Genomic DNA, 12169 nt, shown 5'->3' with positions numbered 1-12169 from the left:
CTCCGAAACTAAAGAAGGCTCTTGGCTGGCTTGCTTACCAATGAGAAGCCTCGGAAAGGAGTTGCGTGGAGGTGGGACTAAGCAGAAGCAGAGAGAACTACGCCTGCGCAAGGGCTCTGGGCCCTAGGATACCAGGTCAACTGAGCCCCGCCTCTAGCAATACGTTGCTAGGGGGCGGCCCTTTGTTGGGCTTGTTGCCAGGGGGCGGGGCCACGACCCTCGGTTATTTCCGTGAGCCACACCTCCTAGCCGGCCCAGCTGGCTTTTGACTGCAGCGGTTGCCACGCAACCGGGAGTAGCTTTGGCTCAGCTTTCTTTTGGCTTCCTTCCTCCGGGTACTGGCTCCTCCGATCTCCAGACCCATTTCTTACCCTCTCCCTTGACCTCCCCATCCACCTCAGCCTCTTCAGAGTCAAGGAGTGGTGAAACAAAAGACTTATTTTTTTCTTCCAAATGCTGCGCTTTTTAGTCTCAGTCGTGGAGAACGGGACAACAGAGGAAGGCCAAATACAGTGAAAGCACAGGCTCCGCCTTCCTGCCTCAGGCTGCCTCTCAGTCTCCTCTCTCTCTCCCCAAAAGTCCTCCCCTTATTTTAGCATCCTTCTCCGCTACAATTCCCCTTTCCTCAGCATCCTCCCACCTCTGATTCCTTCCCTCTTCTCAGAGTCCTTTCTGTCTTCTGTGACTCGCTTCCCCCTCCTCTCATACTCTTGCTCTCAAAATCCTCCCTCCTCTCCAAGTTCTCTCGCATCTGAGGACATTTCCCCTCCCCCACCTTTCATTCCCATTCCTTGCAGGCAAAGCGCGTGCAGGGGTCTGGCTCGGAAGGAGATATTGGGCACCCCCGAAACGGGCAGGTCCCTTATCAGGTCTGAGGTGGTGTCTGGGCCTGGTCCTCACTCGCCTTCCCTGAGCTAGGCAGGTGGGGACACATTCCGGGACAGGACCTGGTTAAGCTGACAGATTAGCCACGGAGCCTCCTAATCCCCTCAGTGACCTTTATGAGTGGCTCAAGCTCTGCCCTCCCTAGCAGGAACCCAGGTTGCACCAGCCCTGACCCCACTCTCTCTCCTTCCAAACAGAACCCTTTTCCTGTCCCTTCACCCCCAACTTAACACCCTTCTTCATGCCTGGGTTTCCTTTGCCCCCGATACCTACCCCAGCCACCCTGAGCTGGGGTAGCAGCCAGCTAATTAATCCCATCCGGTTATTATGTGGGGATTCTTCAGGATAAAGGGAGGTGGGGAAACCAGAAGGGGGACCTGGGTTGATGCAGCACTGGGGCAGGCTGATGGGTAATGACAGTGCCTGCCCTCAATCCTGGGACACAGGGGTGGGAACGTGTCCTCCCTGGCACTGGCTCCTTCTGCGGCTGGCTTCTAGCCTGCTGGGCACTTAGGTAGATAGCAGCATGGGCACGGGCCAGATCCAAGGACCTGTATGTACCCCAGAAGCACACTCCCAGACACACCATTCCATCACAGGGCTCCCAATGATCTAATCTGGGGGACAAGTCTCCCCCTAAACACATACATTCCCCTGACATTCAGAGGTACCTCCTCCTTCCCCTGCCCCCAAGCTGGACCAGAGAGGAGGTGATTCTGGCCCTGAGCCACAACCCTCCCTCCCCCTTGCCTGCCCTGTCATTCAGACATCCAGGTTCAGACCTGGCCTCTGAGAGCATCTCCCATCCCTGTTGCCCCCAGAAGACCAGGCATTCCAGCACCAGGGAGAGCTAGGGTATCTCTAGGACCCTCACCCCCATCCAATGCTCAGTGAAGTGAGGAATCATCCTCGGGGAAAGGCCCTTGGCGAACTTCAAGTTCCAATACCTCGTTTTTACAGATGGGGAAACTGAGATGAGGAGAAGGGCGTGATTTGCTCAAAGTCACACAGTTAGTTGAGGCAGAGCTGGGGTCTAGAGCAAAGCTTCCTGGATCTTTGTAAAGCGCTCCATTCCACTAACTCAAGCTCAATTTCTAACCCTACTGTAGGAACACAGGAAAAAATAGATAGATATCTTTATTTATATTATATATATATAATACACATATGTATAACATCTTTAAGAAATAGACACACATCACTAGGTGGAAGATTCCAGAGCACTGCAGACTCACCAGCCTTGGGCCTCTCCCTTCCCTTGCCCAATAACTAGCCCTGTCACCCACAGGGTCTCACCCGAGCCCTCACCTTCTAGGTCAGCCCAGCAATGCTGCCCGTCAAGTCCCGAGTCCACCTCCTCAAACTGCCAAGTTCTAGGAGCTGATTAGAACTTCCGGGTTTTGATAACGGACAACTCTGGATCCCTGGAGCCTTGATTCCTTTTGGCATTACAGAACCACAAAGCAGTCATCTATCCTCATTGAGAGTTTCCACTCCACTGGGCAAACTGCAACCAGCACACCTCAGACATCAGAATTGCCAATCCTTCCCTGACTCTGTGATCAATCTAGAGCCACAGAATCTTGATTCCTTTGGACATTCTAGAATGGCACTTAAAAAAGACACAAAGCCTGTGGATCATGTAGAGCGTTGATTCTCCCCCTCGGTTCGATGTTCTAGAGCCAGTGGTCTGGAGTTATCGCCTATCAAGAACTCCCAATCTGTCACTTTAGTCCTTCTAGACCCACAGACTCTCCAATTGTTTTGTGCATTCTAGAAACATAACTCTTTAGTTTCTGGAGTAGTCCAATCTCTGGTCACAGCTGTTCTAGAATCCCCAGTGCTTGCCTCTGTGGTCAATCTGTATTCACAGAATCTCAACACTGGGGTTTTCTGCAACCGCAAAGTCTTTTCCTGACTTGCAGTCAACATTCCTTGTCATTGGTCAATCAATATAGTCTTGAATTCTTGGGGCATTCCATAACTTTCCCTCCTTAGGTCGTCTAGAAAAAAATGACTTGCTATGTGGTTGGCTGAGTCGAGAAGAAACAGTCCCTTGAATCTTAGGTCAATTCAGACCAACAAATTCTTCATCTCTGCTGCTGCTTGAGAACAGATGACTTCTTCCCCTGGAGGTGGGCTGTACGATCATTTCATGATCCTGCTTGACAAACCAAACCAGCCACCTAGAGGAATCTAGAAATACCAGTCCTTGCCTCTTCGGTGGTCTAGAATTCTGGATCCCTTATCTCTGGGGAGACTCAGGAATTGGGCTGACAAAGGGGTCTCAGGAGGGAGCACAGAATTCAGAGGAATTAAGGTCCAGTATGTTCATTGGTAGGTCCACTAGATGTGGCAGAATATCACCAGCTAATAATTTACCCAGCAGGCCTGTTGGTCTTAGGAAACACCTGCTCTCATCCCAGGAGAGGGCCCAATCTCTCCATCTTGCTACCTCTGGGAAAGGGGTACAAATAGGGGGGTACCAGCTTGTATCATGGGGGCAAGGTCAGCGCCAGGGTTGGTGTGAGTACTCGGGGGCTGGCAGCCCTGTCTTCTGCCTCTGCCGCATCCCCCTCCTCTTCCTCCTCTTCCTCGTGGCAGCAACTCAGAGCAAGTTCATTCTCATAGCAAAACGCTGCAAGAGAGCCGGGGAAGCCAGACTTGGGGCTGTGGGAAGCACGCTCTGCCCGTTCGTCCAGCTCCTTGGCGCTGCAGACGGGTGTCCCTGGGACCTCGTAAGTGCGATGGAAGTGGCGATAGTCAACCTCGTACTGGGAGCCACGCTGGAAGAGGACCGGCTCAAAACGATGTCCCCAGAGCAGCTCACCAGGGAGGTAGGAAGAGCGACACTGTGTGGTCATAGCTGTGGCCTCGACCATGCCCTCAAGAATGACCACCAGCTCAAAGTCAGCCCGGGCCAGCTCGGCGCGCCCTAGTTCATACAGAGGACTGGCGGAGTCGATCTCATGCACGATGGTGATGGGAGACACAAGGAAGATGCGATCGGTACCACCATCGAAGCCCACGTCCACATCCTGGTGGTCCAGCGGTATGTACTCACCCTCCGGGGTCACGCGAGGCTGTAGCAAAAGGCGAGTGGCCAAAGACAGACATTAGGGAGCAGAGAGATAAATGGAGACAGAGACAGCGAGAGGAGGGGAGAGAGATGCAGAGAAAGAGGAGGGCAGAGACCAGTAGGTGTTGGGGTGTGGGGAGAACATGGACCCAGAGAGAGGGGGATGGTAAGCCAGAAAGAGAGAAGGACAGAGACCCAGAGAGAGGGAGATGGAGGTCCAGGGAGGAGAGGACAGAGGCCCAGAGACTCAGACAGGGATTGAGGAAAGAAATCCGAGAAAGACAGGGGAGAGAAAAAGAGAGGGACAGAATGACATTCACATAGACCCACAGAAATCAGCAAGACAGAAACGGAGTTAAAGAGACAACATAAGATAAGAATGACATCCAACCAGCAATTGGAGAAGGAGGAGAGGGATAGAGAAATGGCTTTCAATATATGGCCAGAGAAAGATAAACCAGCATGGCAATCTAGGTCCAACAGCCTATGTTTCACCACTGCCTCAGGCTGGCCTCTGGGCTATCTACCCACACCCCCAAACCAACTGCCTCCATCCCCTTGTGTGTCTGTGTATTTGTGTGGGGTGGGGGCCTAAGCCCCGGCCAGGTGTTGGCAGTTTCACCCCATCTACCCACTGGTTCCATACCCATTTCCCAGGCCATGTCAGCACCCCAAAGACTTCTGGGAGAGACAGTGTCCCTCCTGGTCGTGAATCCTGGTGTTTCAGTCAAGCAGGAGACAGAGGTGGGGGGCTGGGGACTCCTTCTCTTGCCACTGTCTCCGAGAGCCCCCAGAGGCTGCTGGGAGTTGTAGTTCCCACCACAACCCCGTCCTCCCTCTCACCCCAGTCCAGCCCCAGACCAGAGTTCTTAAATGTCTTTACTTGCAAGGCAAGGGCAGCTGCTGCCCCAGAATTTGCTTGGGCGGTTTGACCACAATTCTAGAAACACAATTCTAAGGCACCTTCATCAGGGCGCTGGAAGGAGTCGCTGCCCCAGGGACCAATGGGAATTGTAGTTTTTTGTTTGTTTTGGGTTTGTTTTTGTTTGTTTGGTGAGACGCTAAAATTCAAGAGTTTCCCAAACACTGCCCTGTACTTCTCTGAGCAGGAGGCTGGTGGGAGAGTCTGGGCCCCTGAGGTGGGGAATGAAGTCTCTCACAAATGATGCCCAGAGGCCATGGAGAATTGTGTTCCCTGACTCTGCAGGTGTGAGTTGAGTTGCACCCCGTCCTCGGGCCTACATCTCCCACAAGCCCATAGGGGTCTGGCCTCAGTCACAGGTCTCTCTCTGTACCACAATATCTGCTGAGAATCGTAAACCTGAGCCGTGGTTTACACCACCCACAAAACTACAACGCCTCCTCAGACCACCCCAGGTGGGCAATTTCCCTGCCCCCAGAAGCTTCTGGGAATTGTAGTTCAGAGCCTTTACCGTCCAGGCGTGGACCTCGCAGGTCTGGATTTCCCACAATTCGATAGAGGGCCCATCCTCAATCCACAGGGAGCTCCATAAGTCTCAAAATCTGTCTGAAGTCTAGGCCTCCAGGAAGAAATGATCAGAGACCTTTCCCTTGGGTTTACATCTACAGCATCTCGGGGAGCCATCCTCAGCCCACAAGGTGGGGAGGAAGGGGCCCTGCCCCCAGGAGGCTGCTGGGAATTGTAGTCCAGATCCCCTCCAGGCTCCACGCACACCTGTCCCTTAGACCTACAACTCCCACCATCCCCCAGGACACCTACCCCCCGAACTCGTGAAAGGGCCCGCCCACCAGGGGGCGTGGTCTCCCGCCGGGACTGTCTCGCACCTGCAGCAGCTGGGCCCGCACGTGGGCCTCGACGAGGTGGCTGCGGCGCAGGTTGCCGACGCGCCACATGAGGCAGAGGCGGCGGTCGCGCAGCGCCACGACGGCGTTCTCGCTGAAGATCAGTGTCTCGTTGCGCTTCTTGGGCTTGGCCATCTTGGCCATGACGGCGCCCACGACAAAGGCGTCCAGCACGCAACCGGCGATGCACTGCAGCACCACAGCGGCCACGGCGGCCGGACACTCCTCGGTGACGCTGCGCACGCCGTAGCCAATGGACGTCTGCGTCTCCAGCGCGAAGAGGAAGGCGGCCAAGAAGCTAGCCACCTGCGAGAAGCAGGGGGCGGTTGGCGGTGGGGCAGCCAGGTCGCCGTGCAGGGAGGCGATGAGCCAGAAGGCCAGGCCGAAGAGCAGCCAGGAGGCGAGGAAGGAGCAGGAGAAGAGCAGGCACATCCAGCGCCAGCGCACGTCCACGCACGTGGTGAACAGGTCGCTCAGGTAGCGCGCGCCCTGGCCGCCCAGGTTCACGAAGCGCACGTTGCAGTGCCCGTCCTTCTTGACGAAGCGCCCGCGGCGCCGCCCCACTTGCGACTGCGCTGGCGCCCACCCGTTGCGGCACAACTCGGGCCCGGCCTGCTCCTCATCTCCCGCCCGATTGTTCGCCGACTCCAGGGCGCCGCTCAGGCGGCGCAGGGCCCTGGCCAGGCCCATTGGGCGGGGACACCCCCTCCACTTGGCCTAGCGGGGGGCGGGCGCCCCGAACCTGCGGGGACAAGAAACGGGCAGCCACGTCAGGGCTGCCGGAAATGGGGGAGCTCATTGGCCATCATGCTCCCTGGGCCTTAGTGGCCTCATCTGGCAAATGGGTGGAAAATCAGAACAGTACAGCATCAACACTGGTGGGGGAATTCCCTGGCAGTCCAGTGGTTAGGACCGTGCGCCTTCACTGCCAAGGGCGCAGGTTCCATCCCTGGTCGAGGAACTAAGATCCCGCAGGCCGCACAGCGCGGCCAAAGCAAACAAACAAAAACACTGATGGTAATACTATAGGAGACGGTTGTGTAGCAACAACAGGAACACAACTATAGCCATAGCAATACTGTGTTACAGCAAGCACTACAGTAACTAGAGCGGACATTTATACAGCACCAGACACTGTTGTGAGCACTTTACATAAATTTAGATATTTGAACCTCAACAATGTAGACGTTATCAGCCCCATTTTACAGATGAGGAAACAGAGGTACAGAAATAAGCTGGGATTTGAGTGCTAGCAGTCCAGCTCTGGAGTCCATGCTCATAAAATAAAGACTAAGCGGTCACAAAGAAAACAAACTTACGGTTACCAAAGGGGAAAGGGGCAGGTGGGGGTGGTGGATAAAATAGGAGTTTGGGATTAACAGATACACACTACTATATATAAAAGAGATAAACAACAAGGACCTACTATATAGCACAGGGAACTATATTCAATATCTTATAATAACCTATAATGGAAAAGAATCTGAAAAACTATACATATATAACTGAATCACGGCTGTACATCTGAAACTAATACAATATTGTAAATCAACTATACTGCAATAAAAATTTTAAAAATTAAAAAAAAAAGGGCTTCCCTGGTGGCGCAGTGGTTGGGAGTCCGATGGCCGATGCAGGGGACGTGGGTTTGTGCCCCGGTCCGGGAGGATACCACATGCCGTGGAGCGGCTGGGCCCGTGGGCCATGGCCGCTGAGCCTGTGCGTCCGGGGCCTGTGCTCCACAACGGGAGAGGCCACAGCAGTGAGAGGCCCGCGTACCGCAAAAAAAATAAAATAAAATAAAAAAAGACTAAGTGGTAACTGCTGCTGTGACTCCAGCTTGGAGAGATGAGACCGGGCTCTGAGGTCACCTATAGCTCAAAAGCTCAGAAGGCACAAGCAACAGAAGGGAAAAAAAAAGATAACTTGAACTTCATCAAAATTAAAAACTCTTGTGCTTCCAAGGACACTAAGATGAAAGTGAAAAGACAACCCACTAATGGGAAAAAATAGTTGCAAATCGTATCTAAGAAATTTGTATCTAAAACATATAAAGAGCCCTTATAACTCAATAGGAAAAAGCCCAATTTTAAAATGGGCAAAGGATCTGAATAGGCATTTTTCCAAAAAGATATACAGTTGACCCTTGAACAACATGGGTTTGAACTGCAAGGGTCCACTTATACACAGATTTTTTTCAATAAATACTACAATAGTACTACATGGTCTGCAGTTTGTTGAATCCTTGGATTCAGAACCATGGATACAGAGGACCAACTCTAAAGTTATACTCATATTTTCTACTGTGCAGAGGGTCAGCACCCCTAACCTCCATGTTTTTCAAGGGTCAACTGTACAAATAGTCAATAAGTATAGGAAAAGATAATTGACAACATTATGCCATCAGGGAAATGCAAATCAAAACCACAGTGAGATACCACTTCATACCCACTTAGGATGGCTATAAAAATTAGAAAAAACAAAACCAGAAAAGCATTAACAAAGATGTGGAGAAATGGGCACCTTCCTATGCTACTGGTGGAATGTAAAATTACACAGCTGGTGTGGAAAATAGTCTGGCAGTTCCTTAAATGGTTAAACATAGAGTTACCAATTCCACGCCTAAGTATCTACCCAAGAGAATTAAAAATAAGTGTCCAGGGGACTTCCCTGGCGGTCCAGTGGTTGGGACTGTGCTTCCACTGCAGGGGGCTCAAGTTCGATCCCTGGTCAGGGAACTAGGATCCCGCATGCCATGCAGTGCAGCCAAAAATTAAGAATAAAAACCAAAACACAACAAAGTGTCCACACAAACACTGTTCACAGATATTCATAGCAGTATTATTCACAATAGCCAAAAGATGGAAACACCCAAACATCCATCAGTTGATGAATGAATGAATAAAATGTGGTCTATCCACACAGTGGAATACTACCCAGTAATTTTTTTAAAAATGGCATGATAGATGCTACAACATGGATGAACCTTGAAAACACCATGCGAAGTGAAAGAAGCCAATCACTAAAGACCATATATTGTGTAGTACCATTTATATGAAATATCCAAAATGGGCAAATCTGTAAACTGAGAAATAAGCCTAGTGGTGCCCAGGACTGGGGAGATGGGGGGATGGGGAGCGATAGCCAGAGGAATGGGGTTTCTTAGTGGGGTGATGAAAATGTTCTAGAATTGATTGTGGCGATGGTTGCACAACTCTGAATATACCAAAAAAACACTGAATTGTACACTTTAATGTGTGAATTGTATGGTATGTGGGTTATATTTCAATGAAGCTGTTACAAAAAAACAAAAACATACAGTAAAACCCAGGCTTGGCCCTGGCTCTCAAATCGTGGGGAAACCTTTCTAAACCTGTTTCCTCAGCTGTAAAACGGGGAAATTGGATTTCATCAAGGTCAGGAACGGTCTTTCAGTCATATAGACCCAGGGCTCAACCGTGACTCAGTTGCTGACCCACTGTGTGCCTTGGGACCACTGGCTTCATTTTCTGGAGCCTCAGTTTGCTCATCTGTGGAATGGGGATTTAAAAAACAAAAAACAAAAAAAAAAACCTTGAAAGGAAGAGGAATCCAGAAGAAAGAACTTGGGCTTTTGAATCAGGCAGTTGTAGGTTGAATCCCAGCTCGGGCACTTACTAGCTATATGACTGGTGGCAAGTCACATCCCTTTCTGAGCCTCAGTTGCCTCATCTGAGAAATGGAGGGAATCTTAGCAGCTGAACTAGGAGAAGGGAGAGGAAGAGGGGAGGGGCCAGGCATGGACCTGCAGACCTCACTGCCCTCCAGCAGCTGCAGGGTTAACATCTGGCCCTGTGGTGGAGGGACTTCCGGGACCTGTCTGGGCTAGGGGTTAAATGTTTTGCACATCAGTTCCATCAATACCTACCAAGCACCTAGGTGCTATAAGCCCCCTGTGCCAGGCTCTGGGGATCCTCATGGGCTTCTTAGCAGGGCTGGGGGCACTCACTCCAAGGAAAGCGAGTTGTTAGTTGATGTCAAGTTCAACATCGACAGGTACCCACTCCCCTGCCCAGAGCTCTGCACTTGCTGTCCTTGACCACCCAGACAGCTCCGCCACGTGGGATTTTCTTAGGCCCATACTGCAGAGGCAAAGCTGAGGCTCACGTCAGAGTGGACCGCGCCTGGCTGTGTTCAGCGCCCATGATGTGCCCCAACTCTCTTTTTTTCAGCCTCAACTATTCTGGGCATTAGAGATCGTTCTTCCAGAAATGGGAAACTGAGGCTCGTCGCTGAAGGGGGCAGGTCTGAGGTCAGAATCCAGGCTCTGACCTCGACATTTGCAGCCCTCTCCTGCCTGGAAGTCCCCACTATGCACTAGTCTCCTCTCAGGGGCCACCTGATGACATGATGGGGGAGGGGCCGTGGGGGACCGGAGGGGCCTCCTCACACGCAGTCACCCATCTCTGATGCAGGGACCCTTGGATGCAGGGGCTTTGCTTCTCACAGTAAAGCAAACTGAGGCGCTGAGGTCCATCCCTTGTGCCAGGTCCCTCAGCCAAGGAACAGCAAACCCTGAACTCCCATCCAGCCTTCTCGGTGCCAAAGCCTGAGTGACAGACCGGACCGCAGACTACCCGATCGCACACTCCTATTTCCTGAGCACCGATGTCCCAGGCCTTGCCAGGCTCACCAGGTATCTGCAGCCCGCCCGCTGCATTCCACCAGACCCCGCCGCTCACCTTGGCTGCTCAGGATTCTGGGAGGTCAGGATCATCACTCCGGTTCACAGGCTGGGGAGTGGGCTCAGAGACCTGGCCAGACCCACAAAGTGCCAGGGGTGGGCTGCTGCTTTGGTCCTGAGCCTTTCCAACCCAGGACTCTGCTTTCCTAAATCCTCCTGTGCCACCCTCAGCCCCGTGAGGCAGATGTGATCTCGTCCATTTCATAAAGCAGACAGGAGGGGCCTTCACCTCTGGGGGGGTCCTGTCTGCATCCAACGCGGCCCAGTTCACAGGCAGCACATGGGACTCGGCCTCAGGGCACACACACCTCCCACCAGCAACGGCAGGACCCCAGAGAAGAGGACCCAGAGCCTGAAGTCCTCCCCCCCACCTCCCCCTGACCTGGGAGAGCAGCTTAATGTTTCCATATAAAGGCGACACGGGGCTTAAGATGCATCAACTTCACGTCAAAGTCACTGTCTAATCTGGGGCTGAGAAGCCCCGCCCCAGGTGCCACCCCCCCCTCCGCCCAGAAGCACTTTCACACGCTCCCTGAGACCCTGGCTGTCCCCTCACAAGCCCCCCACCCCCCGCTCACTAGTGGGGTCTGGGCAGCAGGTTGGAGGGCAGAGATGGACAGGAGGGGATGTGGTGTGGAGACTGAAGACAGACGAGGGTACAGAGGCTCAGAGATGGGCAGGGAGGGCGAGTGTGGAGGGGCAGCCCTGAGATGGAGGGAAGGACGGAGACCCCCCCCAGGGGGTCACAGGAACCCAGAGGGGACAGAGGCCCGGAGAGAGAGGGGGACAGAAAAGAGGCAGGCAGCCTAGGAGCAACCGAGCAAAGAGAAGTGGAGACACAGGAGCTGTGGTGACAGAGCCAGATGGGGGAGAGATGGGACGAGACGAGACGCAGGATGGGGGGGACGGGGGAGACAGTGAAAACAGGCAGAAAACGGAGGTGGGCTCAGAGCTGGGGGGAGTGAAGCTGGGCGGGGGAGATCGCTCTGGGGCTGGAACGTGTCACTGAGTGGGGAACGGTGAGGACGGGCTGCAGGTGCCGGGGCAGATCCCCGAGCAAGGAAGCTGGGGGCGGGGACGGCTCTCCGAGCCAGGACCCCGGCCCTGGGGCTCTGTGCGGAGACACGTACCTGATGGGGCAGCCCACCCCCATGCCCTCTGCCGGGGGCTCTTCTGTTCGGGCCGACGCGAGCCTCTGCGGGTGCTGAGGTGCTGCGGCCCGTCCTCGGCCCCAGGGGCCTTGTGCCGGGTGCCGACCTCTGTGTCCACAGGAGGATCAGAGGCCTGGCCCGAGGGGGGGCAGGGGGTGGGGCCAGCTCCGAGCTGCAGAGGGGGAGCCAGGGAGGACGGCCAGGCAGGGCGGCTGGGCCTCGGCCCAAGCAGGCTGGAGAGGAGGCGGTGGCAGAGGAAAGACACAGCGGGAGGGGGCATGGAGACAGAGCTTGGGGTCCAGGAGATGCGGGAAGATGGGGACACAGATGAGGGAACAAAGAGATGGTGAGAAAGCGATCATGAGGGCAGTGGTGGAAAGACAAGAGACACGGCGGGCGTTCCGCCTGAGGTGAAGCCTTAAAAAGTTGGGAGGCACACCTGAGATCCCCCCCCAGAGACCTAGAGTGAGTTCCAGACGGAATAAGACATCGGGAAGGCAGGACCTT

The 12169-nt window shown here is 53.7% G+C and overlaps 1 protein-coding gene across 1 annotated transcript; it reads right to left on the bottom strand.

Annotated features, from left to right (window-relative positions):
• Window positions 1-2013: 2013 nt before the first annotated feature.
• Window positions 2014-12147, bottom strand: KCNJ14 (potassium inwardly rectifying channel subfamily J member 14). Its single transcript, XM_033846036.2, has 2 exons — window positions 5771-12147; window positions 2014-3968 (listed from the first exon to the last, which is right to left on the bottom strand). The coding sequence occupies exons 1-2, from the start codon at window positions 6476-6478 to the stop codon at window positions 3381-3383; spliced, it is 1296 nt and encodes a 431-aa protein (XP_033701927.1). The 5' UTR covers window positions 6479-12147; the 3' UTR covers window positions 2014-3380.
• Between the last annotated feature and the right edge of the window lie 22 nt (window positions 12148-12169).

This window comes from Tursiops truncatus, chromosome 19 (genome assembly GCF_011762595.2).
Source record: "Tursiops truncatus isolate mTurTru1 chromosome 19, mTurTru1.mat.Y, whole genome shotgun sequence".
In the NCBI taxonomy this organism is placed as follows: Eukaryota; Metazoa; Chordata; class Mammalia; order Artiodactyla; family Delphinidae; genus Tursiops; species Tursiops truncatus.
Note: the sequence above shows the minus strand (reverse complement) of the source record. Positions and strands in the feature narration are given on the sequence as shown.